The sequence below is a fragment of the Microcaecilia unicolor genome, chromosome 3 (genome assembly GCF_901765095.1).
Source record: "Microcaecilia unicolor chromosome 3, aMicUni1.1, whole genome shotgun sequence".
Taxonomy (NCBI): domain Eukaryota; kingdom Metazoa; phylum Chordata; class Amphibia; order Gymnophiona; family Siphonopidae; genus Microcaecilia; species Microcaecilia unicolor.
In genome coordinates, this window is record NC_044033.1 from 523,602,520 (window position 1) to 523,620,325 (window position 17,806).

A 17,806-nucleotide genomic window follows, 5' to 3' on the forward strand; every position below is an offset into this window, starting at 1 on the left:
TCCTAAACCTAAACCTTCAACTGTCCCCTATCCCTTACTTGTCTGTCTGTCTGTCATAATTAGATTGTAAGCTCTATTGAGCAGGGACTGTCTCTCCTTGTTCAAGTGTGAAGCGCTGCGTACGTCCGGTAGCGCTATAGAAATGATAAGTAGTAGTGTTGAACCTTACAATATTGGATACCATTTACTATAAGACCACCAGGTGGCACCTTTCTAAGGGTTGAAGCATTGTATATTAAGCATTTTGAAAGCAATACTCGGCAAGCCAACAAGTGGTAGTTATCCACATCAAATTATCAGAATAATGTTAACTGATTATTCAGTGGTACTTACCCAGATAAGCACCTTAAAGCTATCCAAATAACTTTAGGCCAGCTTTTTATGCAGACTGACTTCACCTAACTTCACCCAGCCAGTGCAGAATAGCAGAGCTAACCAGCTAAAAAGTTCTGCACTGCTCCGGGAACATCACCAAACCTGCCTCTTCATCTGGCTACATTTTATACAGTAATGTCACCAAAAGCGAGCGTATATCTTGATATGCATCAACACCATACCATTGAAAGGTTAAAAAAATCAAAACAGGGGGAAAAGACCTCAGAAGGTAATAACCTGCCACTCCAAGACTCAGTACTTCGTCCTGGTCACAGTGCGTTACTATATAATCATCAGTCAAAAAACCCCCAGCCAACCAAAAAGGTTGTGCAAAAAATGATTTTATCTTTTTATATTTTTTTCTTTATGCAATAAACAAATGTCCAAAAAAACAAATCAAAAGGTTATGGTAAAGTAACCAGCGCTCCCACTGTCTAACGATAGTTAATATGCTCAAATCCAAATTCAACTTGACTTAACTGACTGTGCTTGACTGCATCTGGTAGTCACGAATGGCATCCAAACCCAACAGATCTGTTTCACCAAAAGGCTTCTTCAGGGGACGCACGATACCACTCATCAATGCAAGTTTGAACTCCACAGTGGCGCTGCAGGGGAACCAAAAAATTGCATATATTGTCCCCTCAATCTCTCGCATGGTGCCCACCATACCAACCAGAAGAAAAAAGAAAAGTGGCAATAGTAGCTGACCTGGACAGAACATGCATCCGTTGATAATCAAGTGCACAAAATAAGCAAAAAAATGGCGGTAGTAATATTCTAGACACCCACACATGCGTACTAGGAAGTCTGTCAGGTCGCCAACAGCTGATCTTGACAATGGACCAATCACGCCAGCAACGTCCATGCAGGCGCACTGGAGAGCCTGTCAGAAAACTGTCAGCCATATGACAGCTGCAAGATCACTTAATGAACAACCTAATATTCCAATCCCATACTTCATCCAGAGAAAGAATCGATAAAATCAAAAGTGTGCACGAAAACAAATGACGAACAAAAAAGTCCAATACAAACAAGTCTCACTGTCAGTATCCCCATAACTGTACTCCATCAGAAAAAAAGCAGTCCAATCAATTTTCGCGTTGAGCCCATGCGGTTCTGTAGACTTTAAACGGAATATCCATCATTGCTCAAGCTGGATCAACCTCCTGTTTATGTCCCCCCCCACACGTAATTTGGAGATCATGCTGTCAATCACTCTGACAGAGATGTCTTCCAATGTATGCAAGTATTGTGTACAATGAGAGACCAACAGTGCCCCCGTGCTCTGGTGTACCACACTATCCAGCTTATAATCGAACGAGAAAAACGCCCAAGTTCCGACCTAAATCGGGAGATGGGCGTTTTTCTCACAAAAACAAATAAAGCGGTATAATCGAAAGCCGAACTTTGGACGCTTTCAACTGCACTCCGTCGCGGATGCGGACAAAGTGGACGGGGGCGTGTCGGAGGCGTGGTGAAGGCGGAACTGGGGCGTGGTTATCACCCGAACAGAGATGGGCGCCTTTCGCCGATAATGGATGCGTTTGTAGCTAGAATTTAGGGCACTTTTCCTGGACCCTGTTTTTTCACGAATAAGGCCCCAAAAAGTGCCCTAAATGACCAGATGACCCCCAGAGGGAGTCGGGGATGACCTCCCCTGACTCCCCCAGTGGTCACTAACCCCCTCCCACCACAAAAAAATGATGTTTCACAACTTTTTACTTTCACCCTCAAATGTCATACCCACCTCCCAAGCAGCAGTATGCAGGTCCCTGGAGCAGTTGTTAGGGGGTGCAGTGGACGTCAGGCAGGTGGACCCAGGCCCATCCCCCCCCTACCTGTTACAATTGTGCTGCTTAATGCTTAGTCGTCCAACCCCCCCAAACCCACTGTACCCACATGTAGGTGCCCCCCTTCACCCCTTAGGGCTATAGTAATGGTGTAGACTTGTGGGCAGTGGGTTTTGAGGGGGATTTGGGGGGCTCAACACCCAAGGGAAGGGTGCTGTGCACCTGGGAGCTCTTTTACCTTTTTTTTTGTAAAAGTGCCCCCTAGGGTGCCCGGTTGGTGTCCTGGCATGTGAGGGGGACCAGTGCACTATGAATCCTGGCCCCTCCCACGAACAAATGCCTTGGATGTATTCGTTTTTGAACTGGGCGCTTTCATTTTCCATTATCGCTGAAAAGCAAAAACGCCCAGCTCACACCTTGGCGAATAAAACATGGGCGTCTATTTTTTTTGGAAAATACGGTTCACTCCGCCCCTTCACGGACCCGTTCTCGGAGATTAACGCCCATGGAGATAGGCGTTTCTGTTCGATTATGCCCCTCTATGTCTGTGTTCATTGATCCCAATGTGTAATGGTCTGGTGGTTTTGCCAATAAACAATTTGGAACATGGGCAACGCAATGCATAAACCACACAAGATGTTCTACAATCTGTATACCGTGTGGAATGGTAAATTCTCTGGTCAACTGGATTAGTCCAGACATCACCCTCCATGGTGATGTCACACGTCATACAATGTCCACATTTAAAGTGCCCTTTCCTTGGGGAATCCAATGCTACTTCGTGCACCAAGGGTAACTCACTGATGGTCTCTTTAATGTTTCTACCCCGAGAGAATGCAATCAATAGCTCCTGGTCACTGAACACTGCATGCGATATAATGACATCCCAGTGTCTATGTAATATATTTGCCAACCATTCACCCCCCTCTGTGTGACACATTACACACACCATCTTGTGGTCTTCCCCTTCCACTGACTTAGGTGTAAACAATAGGTCTCGATTCATGTAACGAGCCCGCCAGTAAGTTGGTTTCAAAACTTTATGGGGGTAACCCCTGGAAAGAAGATCCTGGAACAAAGTGTGGCAGTGTCGTTTGAAATCTTCTAGGGAAGTACAAATTTGAGGAAACCGCAAGAACTTGGAAAACGGCAAGCTCTTGTGGAGGGAACATGGATGGCAACTATTGTATGAAAGTAAGGGTGATGTCTGGACTAATCCAGTTGACCAGAGAATTTACCATTCCACGCGGTACACAGATTGTAGAACATCTTGTGTGGTTTGTGCATTGCGTTGCCCGAGTCCCAAATTGTATATTGGCAAAACCACAAGACCATTACACATTCGGATCAACGAACACAGACATAGCGTGGTACACCAGAGCACGGGGGCACCGTTGGTCTCTCATTGTACACAATACTTGCATACGTTGGAAGACTTCTCTGTCAGAGTGATTGACAGCATGATCCCCAAATTACATGTGGGGGTGGGGGACATAAACAGGAGGTTGATCCAGCTTGAGCAACGATGGATATTCCGTTTAAAGTCTACAGAACTGCATGGGCTTAATGCGAAAATTGATTGGACTGCTTTTTCTGGATGGAGTACAGTTATGGCGATACTGACAGTGAGACTTGTTTGTATTGGACTTTTTTTGTTCGTCAGTTGTTTTCGTGCACAGTTTTGATTTTATTGATTCTTTCTCTGGATGAAGTATGGGATTGGAATATTAGGTTGTTCATTAAGTGATCTGGCAGCTGTCATATGGCTGTCAGTTTTCTGACAGGTTCTCCAGTGCGCCTGCATGGACGTTGCTGGCGTGATTGGTCCGTTGTCAAGATCAGCTGTTGGCGACCTGACAAACTTCCCAGTACGCATGTGTGGGTGTCTAGAATATTACTACTGCCATTTTTTTGCTTATTTTGTGCACTTGATTATCAACAGATGCATGTTCTGTCCAGGTCGGCTACCATTGCCACTTTTCTTTTTTCTTCTGGTTGGTATGGTGGGCACCATGCGAGAGGTTGAGGGGACATTATATGCAATTTTTTTGTTCCCCTGCAGCGCCACTGTGGAGTTCAAACTTACATCGATGAGACTGGTATCCTGCGTCCCCTGAAGAAGCCTTTTGGTGAAACGGGTCTGTCGGGTTTGGATGCCATTCGTGACTACCAGATGCAGTCAAGCACAGTCAGTTAAGTCAAGTTGAATTTGGATTTGGATTTGAGCATATTAACTATCATTAGACAGTGGGAGCGCTGGTTACTTTACTATAACCTTTTGATTTGTTTTTTTGGACATTTGTGTATTGCATAAAGAAAAAATATAAAAAGATAAATTATTTTTTGCACAACCTTTTTGGTTGACTGGGGGTTTTTTGACCGATGATTATACAGTAATGCACTATGACCAGGACGAAGTACTGAGTCTTGGAGTGGTAGATTATTATTTTCTGAGGTCTTTTCCCCCTGTTTTGATTTTTTACCTTTCAATGGAATGGTGTTGATGCATATCAAGATATATGCTCGCTTTTGGTGTGCCTGTCTTCAAGTGAGTTTTTTCCCCCCTGTTTTTGTACATTTTATACAGCCAACAATATGGGTGAATTCAGTTTAGTCAGAGTGGAGGAGGAGGAGGAATATTCAAATTTTGCATGTTATCTAACTCCAAAAGTTAATTGGGCAAACACTTTGTATACAAGCTCCATGAACTCTCTTTGAAATACACTTTGAACTAAATAAAGTCATGTTTCATATTTGTACTATATCTTACTCATTCAATTTATGTATTGCATTTCTTCAATTAAGATCCATTGAAATTTACCATATAACAGCTACAACATATAACCTTAAAATAATTACAAACAATTAAACCCACAACGGGGAGGGGATGGGGAAGGGATCTGATATAGTACCTTTCTATGGTTACGATCAAAAGCGGGTTACATATTATATACAGGTACTTGTATAATTATGCCTCACAGTCCCTCTAAAACCATAAACTCCATCACTACCCCGTTCCAAAGTTTGGCCACACATAGGACCAAAACATTGAAACAAAAATCTTTCACTCTTACCCTTCTCTGCCGAATGCAGCACAAAACCACCATGATTTAAATGGTTTTTTTGGAACATGTAATCTCGGGGTGAATATTCAAAGCAATTAAAGCAGGCCAGAAATGGCTCCTGGACGGTTAAATAACTTGGTCAGAACTGCTCATTTTCAGCGGCACTTAACCGGCTAGTGTCCAACTCAAAACCGACTATTTTCAGGGTGTTTCGGGGGTAGAGAGGTTAACTGGCCAAGGTCAGTCCTATCTTTATGTGGTTCGTCACAGCTGGTTAAGTGAATATCGCACTTAACTGGCTATGGCTTCACTGACTCTGTAAACCCAGAGCCCGGACATGGCCTGGCATTGAATTTGCAGGCATAACTCTGGTCAGACACTGAGGGATGCTGGCTGAATATCAACGCCCACCCCACCCCCCTTCAGATTAGAAAAAGCTCACTCTGTACCATTAAGCACCAGTGAAGAGCCTGAGTAGATTAGATAAACCATTCAGCTGGACTGACAGGTGCAGGTGAACAATATTGCCTTTTGGGGTGTAAACAAACACAATCGACAGGGCCCAGGGATACCCCAAAGATGAGGAGGTCACTATTATCCCTATTTATGTTTTGCTGCAGTCTGAAGCTTTATCGTCCCTTGTATAACTGAATTGTGCATGGATTTGGGGGTCACCGGATTACCAACAAAACCCATGCTATAAGGCCTGGTCCCTTCTGCTGGCGACTCCACCACAGCAACATGGCATATCGTTAAAGGAGTAATGAGTTTTCGCATGTATTTTAATAGAGCTGATAAGTTTTTCTGACATATGCAGTGCTTGTGCATCTGTCTTTTTTTTTTAATTTAAAAATACAGATCACAGTGCAAACATTTCTATTTGCAAAACCCAAGTATCTTTTGGCTGTAATGAAGTCCCAGATTGGGTGAATTGAGTCCTTGATATTATGATATAACGTGCCACATTTCAAAATCCTATTTAGCGAGGGCTGGGTGGTATGCGTTTCCTCAGCCGTCACAATCGTTCATAGCTTGAAAAGGCCAAACACAAACATTGACATTTCTTTCTCTCCATCAAATATCAGGCTGGCATTTTCCTGGGTTTCGCTAGTTCAGTGAAAAAAATAGATTCACACACATTAATTCCTGCTGATCTCTGTCACGTTAACATATTTCCCAGCAACGCTCTGCATCTGCTCACCAAGCTCACAGAGGTTAAGCATCTCTTGGAGATGGATCTTGGGGTGACAACACAAGTCACAAAAACATTAGAATTTTGTGGAAAAAGTTAAATGAACACAAGTTGGCCTCAGCCCTGTTCAGACCATGAAACTGCTTATATGTAACAGTTGTTCTCTGAAGACGGCTTTTCACTATCCACCCAAGTGGGTCAAGTGACGGTACTAAGCACCAAACACATGGAATCTTCCAGAGCTTTTGAAGCAGTAAAATAGTTCCCGTGCTGCAGTGACCCACATGGCAATGCATATAAATTTGGGAGCGCCGATTTCCCTGCCCATAGCCACACTCTTTTTGAACTGCACGCTTTAGAATTTAGACGCAGTTCATTACAGCATACACTTAGTGAGTTCTGTGCGTAAATTCTAATTGTCAATTAGTGCTCATTATTGCTTGTTAAGTGCTGTTAACGCTGATTGGCTTAAGTCAATTAAGTTACGTGCATTGTTATGGAATAAGCTTAGATTTAGGCTCAGAACGCTAGCCGTGATATATAGAATCCAACAGCAAGCCCTTAACACAGGGTTAATGCACGAAAACAGGCAACCGTGCAGCTGCTTAAAGGGGCTTTGCAGTAGTTTGTTTCCATGTGTTAAACCACTTAGTACTGAATTTTTCATTCAGGGGGTGTGACATAGGTGGAGAATGGGCATGGAAATATTAGCCAGCTAGTAAGTTATAACTACTATACCCTGGAGGAAAGGAGGAACAGCGCTGGAAGGCGGTAGAACGAGAGGACATGAAATGAGATTGAAGGGGGGCAGACTCAGGAAAGATGTCAGGAAGTAGTTTTTCACAGAGAGGGTGGTGGATGCTTGGAATGCCCTCCCGCGGGAGGTGGTGGAGATGAAAACGGCAAAGGAATTCAAACATGCGTGGGATATACATAAAGGAATCCTGTGCAGAAGGAATGGATCCTCAGAAGCTTAGCCGAAATTGGGTGGCGGAGCAGGTGGGGGAAGAGGGGTTGGTGGTTGGGAGGCGAGGATAGTGGAGGGCAGACTTATACGGTCTGTGCCAGAGCCGGAGATGGGAGGCGGGACTGGTGGTTGGGAGGCGGGGAATCCTGCTGGGCAGACTTATACGGTCTGTGCCCTGAAAAGACAGGTACAAATCAAGGTAAGTTATACACATATGAATTTATCTTGTTGGGCAGACTGGATGGACCATGCCGTCATCTACTATGTTACTATGTATGGCTCCCCTTAATTCTACTCAATACTTCAACTGTGATGAGAATATCTCTGAAGGGGTGGTGGGTAGTTCTGTGGTTTGAATGTCTGGTGAACTGCTGACTTCAGAAAACAACGTTGCTCCTAAGATACAGACATTCTGGACTCAGATCCGAGCACTGATATACCAAGTTACAATGATAGACTATCCTAATCGGGCGGAATATTGCCTTTTGCATTTCCGCCCGGGGAAATGTAAGACACAGCAACATAAAATGGCTAGCCAGATCTTTGCAGCAGCCAAATTGACAGTGGCAAGGGCGTGGAAACAGATAGAGATGCCACAGATTCAAGCAGTAAAAATTAATCTTGATTATTTATATCAGATGTCGAAATTGACCGCACTGAGAAAAGGCCAATTACATAGGTTTCAATAAATTTGGCAACCATATGAACAGATGAGAGAAGTGCATAAGTCATCACATTAAGTGGGGGGGAGGGGGAGGAATGGGTGAGGGACTGTTAAGAGTTCGCTTGCAAATTTTGTTATGGAAGAAGAGGTTGCTCAGCTATATGTGTTGAGAATTGCAAAATTGAATGGATGTAATTATTATGTTAAAATATAATAAAGAAATTTGGAAAAAAAAAAAAGAAAACAACTTTGCTGTGTGCGAGTGTGATACGTCTGAGACTTCCGCGTTAACGGTCATTTACAACAAAAATAGGGGAGAAAACAAGAATTGCTAACAAACAAACGTTATTCTTGGGAAATTTGATGTCCTATCTTGGGGATTTTGGATAGAGAAGAAACCCCAAAATTATAAAAATGGGCCCTTGAAGGGATGGAGTTAAAACTCTATCCTTTAAAGGGACAGTAGAGATCGAACAGTCCAAAGCTGTTCTCTTGTCAGAAGGCTGTATCCAGATGGTAGCGGGATGTGACCATGCAGCCTTAAGTCCCTGCGCTGGAGACAACTGATGCCACCATGGCCCTGGCATGGTTTTTCTCGTCAGGCGTGCTGCCTGGCTACAACAGATGGTGATGCATCTGCTAGTCTTTTAAAAATGGAGAATTTTATCACTGCGATTCCTGGTCTACTGGGATCAGTAAACCAAAAGAGATGGGTTGATTGTTTATGGGTTTAAATCTTTGTATACTTAAGCTTTATAATTGTAAACTGCCTTGGTGTATGCGTTATGGAAGGCAGTACAAAAAAAACCTGAATAAACTACATTCCATGTAGAAGGCAACAGCTCTCCTGTAATCCTTGTAACAAAAGGCATTTTGATGTTTATGGGCAAGAGGCCTAGAGGAAATGTTGGCAGTATGATTGAGAGACTGAAACGGAAGTCTGGCATCAACTTAAGTGGGGATTTAACATGCGGGAAAGCACCATGCTATCATAATGAAGACATTTTAACCAGTTACCTTCAGCCAAATTTGTAGATGAATCAAACCAACTAAAATGTCTTACAAATGTCTTCACACTTTCTACACTTTTCATAAAAACTTTAATTCAAAATGCATTAGAAGTAGGAGGTTTTTTTTTTTTTAATTGTATTTCCTACATATGGCTGATAGGTTTTTGGGTTCAAAGATGAATATATTTCCTGACACATCAAGGGAATCGCAGACTAGTAGGTGTGAATTCTTGGCTTTTAAGCCAAGAATCATTGCCCTAGGTGGGACCTTCCTAGAGCGATTCCCTTTAAGTGTTTTATTTCCTTATTACTTATTTGTTGAACCTAAGAAATTACAAGAGTTTGTGGAGTTGAAAGAACAGATGAAGAACCCTCTGCAGCAACTTCCTTTAGTTACCACTGTACCGGCTGCAATTACCGATTAACCTTCCTCCCTCAGAAAATATGAATTGTAAGATTAACCATTTTGAGTTTTTCTTATTTTCTTTGAGATTCTTTTCCTGATCTTGGCTCTCCCAATTGTGGACAATTATATAATATATATTGATGAGAGAAAATGTTTTCTTTTTCCTTTATATTAATTTCTGTTTTTCCTTACATTTAGGTGATAAATGTGAATGTAATTAAGTAAAATGATAAATAAAATAATAATTAAAAAAAAAAAGTAGGAGTTTTGTTTCACTGATCCACACAACATACTCTATACCAGTGGTTCCCAAACCTGGTCCTGGAGGCATCCCAGCCAGTCAGGTTTTCAGGATACCCACAATGAATATTCATGAGATAGATTTGCATGCAGTGCAGGCAGAGCATGTAAGTATCTCTCATGAATATTCATTGTGGGTATCCTGAAAACCTGACCGGCCAGGGCAGTGGCGCAGCCACAGGTGGGCCTGGGTGGGCCAGGGCCCACCCACTTAGGGCTCAGGCCCACCCAACAGTAGCACACATTTAGTGGTAGCTGATGGGGATCCAAAGCTCCATCAGCTGAAGACTTCCACCTAATGGTAACAAAAACGCTACTCTCAACGATACCGGAACCTGTGCATGCTCAGTTTTCAGCGCATGCCTTCTGCAGACTGCCAAGGTGGAAAGAAACGTTTTCCTGCCAACTTAGATATTTTTTTGGTGGTGGTGGTGTGGAGAACACTTGGTGCCCACCCACTTCTTGCCTAGGCCCACCCAAAATCTGTTGTCTGGCTACGCCCTTGGGCCAGGGTACCTCCAGGACCAGGTCTGGGAAACACTGCTCTATATTTTCAGTGTGAAGGAGCAAATATTCACAAAGTAATTACGAATTATGAATAAGAATCTAAAAGGGCAGCTGCACAAGTCTTCACACCCTTTGATTCAATACTTGATAGATGCCCCTTTGGAAGTAGTACATCAAAACACTCTCGAAATACTTTTTAAAAAAATCGATATTGCTGAAATGCATACATATATTCATTTTTTATTTGTTTTTAACAGAAGCCTGCGCAGCCTTCTACATGGAATGTTGCTAGTGGAATAGCAACATTCCATGTAGAATCTCCAATAGCAGCAACATTCCATGTAGAATCTCCAATAGCAGCAACATTCCATGTAGAATCTCCAATAGCAACAACATTCCATGTAGAATCTCCAATAGTAGCAACATTCCATGTAGAATCTCCAATAGTATCTATTTTATTTTTGTTACATTTGTACCCTGCACTTTCCCACTCATGGCAGGCTCAATGCGGCTTACATGGGGCAATGGAGGGTTAAGTGACTTGCCCAGAGTCACAAGGAGCTGCCTGTGCCTGAAGTGGGAATCGAACTCAGTTCCTCAGGACCAAAGTTCACCACCCTAACCACTAGGCCACTCCTCCACTCATGTATATGTGAATGAGAACGTGAATTAATACACGCACAGAACAGCAAACCTAAGGAGTCAGTTATGAATTGCTCTCAATTTGCACAAAAAAATAGAAGCTCGTACTTCCCAGATATTTAAAAAGAATTGACTGGGGGAACAGGCCTGTCAAACAAAGTAGGAACAGCAGCAGGAGGTGGAGGTGGTTCCGAAATCCAGCAAGCCACCATTTTATCAGCCGCTTCGACTATAGCAGGCAGGAAGAGAAATAGAAAATTTATACTATCACTATGAGTGATAGTTATCAATGATCTTGTCCATGGACTGACAATTTCTTTACTGTGCATATATCGATGTGACTGTACAGGAAACACACAGTAGACGGCCTTAATGTTGCTATACAGGAGACGCACGGCACACGGCCTTTATCTGACACAATCATTACTTTAATACATACCTGGATGGCAACAGTACCAACTCCACCTGCTGCTCCAAGGATTAAAACTCTAAAAGACAGAAGCAATTAAAGTTCTTTAGCACAACATTCCTTAAAAACAGTATCTACAGAAGATAGAAAAAACGATGTCGTAGCAGCAGAGGACACGATCACTAAAACCAGTACACTGAACAATGAGAAGATAACATTCTTATAGTTGATTTGATTTACTTAAAATACCACTACATACAAAAAATGTGTTCAAGCAGTTTACAATAAAAGTACTCAATTGACAATTTACACTAAACATACAATACAAAATAAGAAAACAATATTCTCAGTTATAATATGATTAAAACCACATAAAACCTGAATTATCACGTTGCACAAAAACCTAACAACAAAATTATAAAACAATTATCAATAAAATATTAGACAGTAGATCCACAGTTCAAGGAGTTAAAAAAAAAAGTAACCAGAATAACAAAATGCCCTATTTCTAGTAGCAGATAATCTAACTAGATGCAAAGAAGGAAGTTGTAATGCACATTTTTAAAAATTTACTTTAATAAATACACATTTCTCAAAGAAATACAAGTAAAATGAGTAGCAACTAATACTAGTTAACTAAAACACTAACACTAATTAACTAAGCATTAGCCCACATTTAGAGAGAAAGTGAGTAAGTTTACAACAGAAAACAAAACAAAATATCTTACTTCTCAAGGCTGAATAACATAACTCCAATACATTACCTAAAGCCTGACTATTAACAACATGCTCCTGCAGGAATTTCTTTAATTGCAAACAGAAAAAAAATATATACTGAGCCCCCTGATAGGTTATAAAACACTTACAGGGGAATCTCTGAAAGAAAAAAAGCACCTAAAGCAAATGCATGACTTCTAAGGGCCAAAAGGGCCTTTATTTGTTGTTGAATAACTCTAGAAACATTGGAAAAATGTGAATTGTCTTCCCACAGAAAAGCAGTCCTTCTTAAAATATGAACGCAATACTAAAGGGTTGTCCTTATCATTCAGAAAGGTCACCAGGAGTGTGGATCGAACTGAAATAAAGTCAGTGGAGTCCTCCAGAAAAGCGTCAGATTTGCAATTTCTGAAGGGCCCAACTGAGCCAGATCACCCACCCTCCTGTACACAATCAGCAACCTTTTGTTTAGAAACATAACATTCTCTCCAAAACAACATCTTCTACATGAACCAAGGTAAACACTTCTTTAAAATATTTCCTAACTAGGGGGTCCTCTTACAAACATGATCTGGCGGAAATCACCAACGAAATCAAACTAAGCTTAAACATCATGAACTCATGGGCAAATGCATTCCAACTAAAACTCAATACATAAAACACACACTGTCTCATCATCTCATCCCAATACAATAACATACAAACCCACAAACATTAACACTCAGGATACACCCTCCCTGTCTCTGACAGCCTGAAAATTCTCGGAATAACGATCGACCGTAACCTCTCCCTAGAGACCCAAGCGAAATCCACCATAAAGAAAATGTTTCTCTCAATGTGGAAACTTAAATGAGTGAATATTTCCCGAGGGAAACATTTCGCAACCTGATACAATCAATGGTACAAGGCCACGCAGACTACTGTAATGGAATTTATGCGGGATGCAAGGATCAAATCATAAAAAAAAACTGCAGACCGCCCAAAACACAGCAGCCAGGCTTATATTTGGAAAAACATGTTTTGACAGCGCCAAACCATTTGGAGAAAAACTGCACTGGCTACCAATCAAAGAACGCATCACCTTCAAAATCTGCACGACTGTTCACAAAATTATTTACGGCAAGGCACCGGGATACATGACAGACCTCATTGACCTGCCAGCCAGAAACACCACAAAATCTGCACGATCATATCTAAACCTCCACTACCCAAGCAGCAAAGGACTCAAATACAAATCCACCTATGCAACCAGCTTTTCCTACCTAAGCGCACAACTATGGAACGCATTGCCAAAAGCAGTAAAAACTACGCTCGACCACCTAAATTTTCGGAAAGCACTAAAGACAGACCTGTTCAGAAGAGCATACCCCACCGACCCAACATAAAAATACCGGTCACTTGCGACACAATATAACCAAAGACCGTAACGAACATTACCTGACTCTTCTTCCCCCTTTTCCTCTCAAGTTCCCCCAACTGTTTCCTACCATACATATACCTCATTATACCACAATATCACTTTGTATTCCTTCATACTATGTATTTGTTCAAACTGTAACTGGCTAACGCCGTTAACGGTTATATGTAAGCCACATTGAGCCTGCAAAAGGTGGGAAATGTGGGATACTTGTTTCGTGGGGATCAAGTGCACCTCCACACTCTGTGTGGTTTTTTTTTCTCCGGCTACAAATGTAACGAATAATTATAATAATAATAAGCTGCGTAAACGTCTACCCGTGCCCAATACGCGTCAAAATGGAGTTACCACCCGGCTACCATGTGGCTCTTGCAGTAATTTCATTTCTGGTGCACGTCCGAAAAATAATTGTTATTTTTGGACGCGCATATTGGATGAGCGTCAAGTGCCATTTGATGCGCGTAGGTTATTACCGCATAAAACTTTACCGCTAGGTCAATGGCTGCCAGTAAGGTCTCAGCTCCAAAATGCATGAGCGGTAATTTTCATTTTGCTGTATGCCTATTTTTGGAAAACACTTAAAAAGGCATTTTTTACAGGTGCGCTGAAAAATGATTCTGTGTTTCGCCCAAAACACACGTCTACACTACCGCAGGCCATTTTTCAGTACACCTTTGCAAAAGGGCCCTTAGGTTTTCAGCTGACAGCAAATGAGTTACAGAAAAATTAAGTAACCCAAGGTTCCTACTGTTAAAGGAGTTCTCTAAAGTCTTCAATTTGCGATGCAAGTACAGACTATCTTTAATAGCCAATGTACCAACGGTCTGCAAAGGAGTAACATTAGTACCAACATTTTGTACAGATGAGGATAATTTATCAACTTTGTCACCCACCTCTTTAACTTTAAAACAGTTTCAGAGGTGAATGCACAAAGTTGAGGCACCAACCCTTTAAGAATAGATTCCGTACGTAAAACAACTTTCTATATGTCGTTAAGTGTTATATCCTGATCATCAGAGGAAGACACAACGTCCAGATCTAGAGGAAAACCAACTTCCTTAGGCAAAAAAGTCACCATAGCAGGGGAGATCGATCCAACTTAACCTATCTCCCCCAATACCCAAGGGCAAATCACATCCATTGGCTGAGGTGGGGAAGTTCTAATAAGGTGAATTAAAGAAGCCCCTTCTCATGGTGAGCTAGCTATAGTCCCTCCAACTTGGGTTCCAGATATTACATGGTTGTCCATTGGGCCCTTGGCGATAGGGGTGGATGTTCCAGATACTACAGTTTTACTTTTATTTATTTATTTTTGTTAACATACTGGGACAGACCGAAGATCCATCAAGCCCTGCATCCTGTTTCTAACAGTGGCCAATCCTGGTTACAAGAACCTGGCAAGATCCCAAAACAGCACAATATATTTTATGCTGCTTATCCTAGAAATAAGCAGTGGATTTTCCCCATCTATCTTAATAATGGCTTATGGACTTTTCTTTTAGTAATTTATCCAAACCCTTTTTAAATCCCACTAAGCTACTTGCTTTTACCATATTCTCTGGCAATGAATTCCAGAGTTTAATTATATATAGAGTGAAGAAATGTTTTCACCAATTTGTTTTAAATTTACTACTTTGAAGCTTCATTGCGTGCCCCCTAGTCCTAGTATTTTTGGAAAGAGTAAACATGCAATTCACGTCTACCCATTCCACTCCACTCATTATATTTTATAGACCTCTATCATATCTCCCTCCAGCTGTCTTTTTTCCAAGTTGAAGAGCCCTAGCCTCTTTAGCCTTTCCTCATAGGGAAGTCATCCCATCCCCTACTTTCATCGCCCTTCTCTGTACCTTTCCTAATTTCACATTTTCAAAATATCCTCAGCGCTTCCATTTGGCTGGCTTGCCCTGCGGTCCCACGCCACAATGCTTGCTTGCTCTTATCAGGCGAGGTAGGTGCCTGCAGATGATGTCAGACATTGAGATTCACAGCCCTCATGGAGGGAGCATGATAACCTGCCAATCTCCACTGTCCGTAGGTGAACCCACATAAACTCGCATTCTCCAAGCCTCTACAGTGGATGCTTGCTCTTATCGGGCAAGGTAGGCGCCTGTAGATGACGTCAGATGCCGAAATTCAGAGTCCGAATGGAGGTAACATGATGACCCCTCCAATCTCCACCTTCTTGCTTCTAATATACCCAAAAAAGTTTTTACTATATGTTTTTTTGCCTCCAATGCACTCTTTTTTTCCAAAATATCTCTTTGCCTTCCTTAGCAGCGCTTTGCATTTGAGTTGCCATTCCTTATTATTTTCAGTCAGAACCTTCTTCCATTCTCTGAAGGATTTTCTTTTAGCTCTAATAGCTTCTTTCACCTTCTCTTCGCTGAGGAGACTGAGAAATACTGAGGGACTCAGGTCTACACAGGACCAAATAACGTGACATCACTAGCAGTTCTCAGTCTCCCCATCTGCTGGTAGGAGGGCATATACCCACTCGTTGGGAATGGTCTGGAGCAGACGCTAAGGAAGTATTTATTAATAATCACTGACCATTTAAACCAATGCAAGCTGAAAAGATACATCCTCATAATTTACAATCCAGTAAGGAACTCAGTAAGACTGGATTCCTGCCGCTAGCTCACACACCGTTTTCCTGTGCAGTTATCTTTCTGAAGTCCACAGGTATTGATCAGCGCAGACCAGGCTGTCAGAGCGACGAATGGCAAAGCAGCAGCTTCAGCATGGCTCAGGGATTTGGGCTTCAGCGAGATCTGAATTGCAAGACAAACATTACGGCAGTTTAGCACTCTATAAACAAATGCATTTGTATGAAAAGGCAAATGAGAGAGAAACAGCAACAGCAGCACCTGCTAGACTCATAATCAAACAGCTTAATGGGGGTAGGGTTACCGCACGGGGTAAAAATGTAACAAAAATAAAATAAAAATAAATATGTCCGGATTTACCCGGACATGTCCTCTTTTTGAGGGCATGTCCCGGCAACCGGGTGGGTTTTGCCAATCTGCCCGTTTGTCCAGGAAGCAGGCACCATCTTGTTGCGGTTGTTCTTGGCATCCTCGAGGTGTGAGATGGCTTGCGTGAGGCCGGGGATGGTTGGGCACGTCCTCGGCCGCTTTTGTTTGGCAGCCAGTCTGCAGCGTTTCGTAGGCAGAGGAGGAGTAGGGAATACTCCTCCCCCTTCCTTGGTCGGTGTTTGTTGCTGTCTGGGTCGCGGGTAATCCTTCCAGCTGTGCCGCAGCTTGCGATCCCTTCGTTCAGTTTAGTTTATTGTAACTGTTCCGCCCTCTACGTCATCACGTTTGATGCGAGGGCGGGGCAGGGAGACATGGTCAGTGTTGTGGCTTCACCACCATGAACTGTCGAACCGTTCAGGGAGTGACTGAGTGACTTCAGAATGTTGTCTTCAGAACGTTGAGGGTGAGTTTTATTATAGTAGATGATGTACGTGGAGTCACACTAGAAAATACTTCTTTACAGGGTAGGTGCTAAAGATAGGCCCCTAGTTACTTGGAAGAAAAGGGAAATGGGACTTGATATACTGCCTTTCTGAGATTTTTACAACTACATTCAAAGCAGTTTACATATATTCAGGTACTTATTTTGTACCAGGGGCAATGGAGGGTTAAGTGACTTACCCAGAGTCACAAGGAGCTGCAATGGGAATCGAACTCAGTTCCCCAGAATCAGAGTCCGCTGCACTAACCACTAGGCTACTCCTCAACTCATTCCACCAATAAGAGCCAACCTCATCAGTGATGTCACAATGGCTTGATTGCCCAATACTTGGCTCACTTCTGATATTGTGATGTCATAAGGGAAAGGGGAAAGGGAAATGGGACTTGATATACCGCCTTTCTGAGGTTTTTGCAACTACATTAAGATGATACCTTTTTTATTGGACATAACTTAATACATTTCTTGATTAGCTTTCGAAGGTTGCCCTTCTTCCTCAGATCGGAAATAAGCAAATGTCTTTTTTCCGATCTGAGGAAGAAGGGCAACCTTCGAAAGCTAATCAAGAAATGTATTAAGTTATGTCCAATAAAAAAGGTATCATCTTATTTTCTTTTCCATGTTTTATTTTGTTTGATTTCTATTGATAACCTTAAGAGTGGACTAACACGGCTACCACACTCCTCTGCAACTACATTCAAAGTGGTTTACATATATTCAGGTACTTATTTTGTACCAGGGGCAATGGAGGGTTAAGTGACTTGCCCAGAGTCACAAGGAACTGCAGTGGGAATCGAACTCAGTTCCCCAGGATCAAAGTCCACTGCACTAACCACTAGGCTACTCCAAGGGAATGTCAAAGGTC

General features: G+C 42.2%; 1 protein-coding gene across 1 annotated transcript in view; it reads right to left on the reverse strand.

Moving 5' to 3' along the window:
- Positions 1-17,806, reverse strand: part of RTN4IP1 (reticulon 4 interacting protein 1) — a 63,874-nt gene that overhangs the window by 32,496 nt on the left and 13,572 nt on the right. The window contains exons 4-5 of the mRNA XM_030199174.1: positions 16,114-16,238; positions 11,361-11,409 (exon numbers count right to left, since the gene is read on the reverse strand). Coding sequence (XP_030055034.1) covers positions 11,361-11,409; positions 16,114-16,238 — 174 coding nt within the window. The remainder of the gene's footprint in view (positions 1-11,360; positions 11,410-16,113; positions 16,239-17,806) is intronic.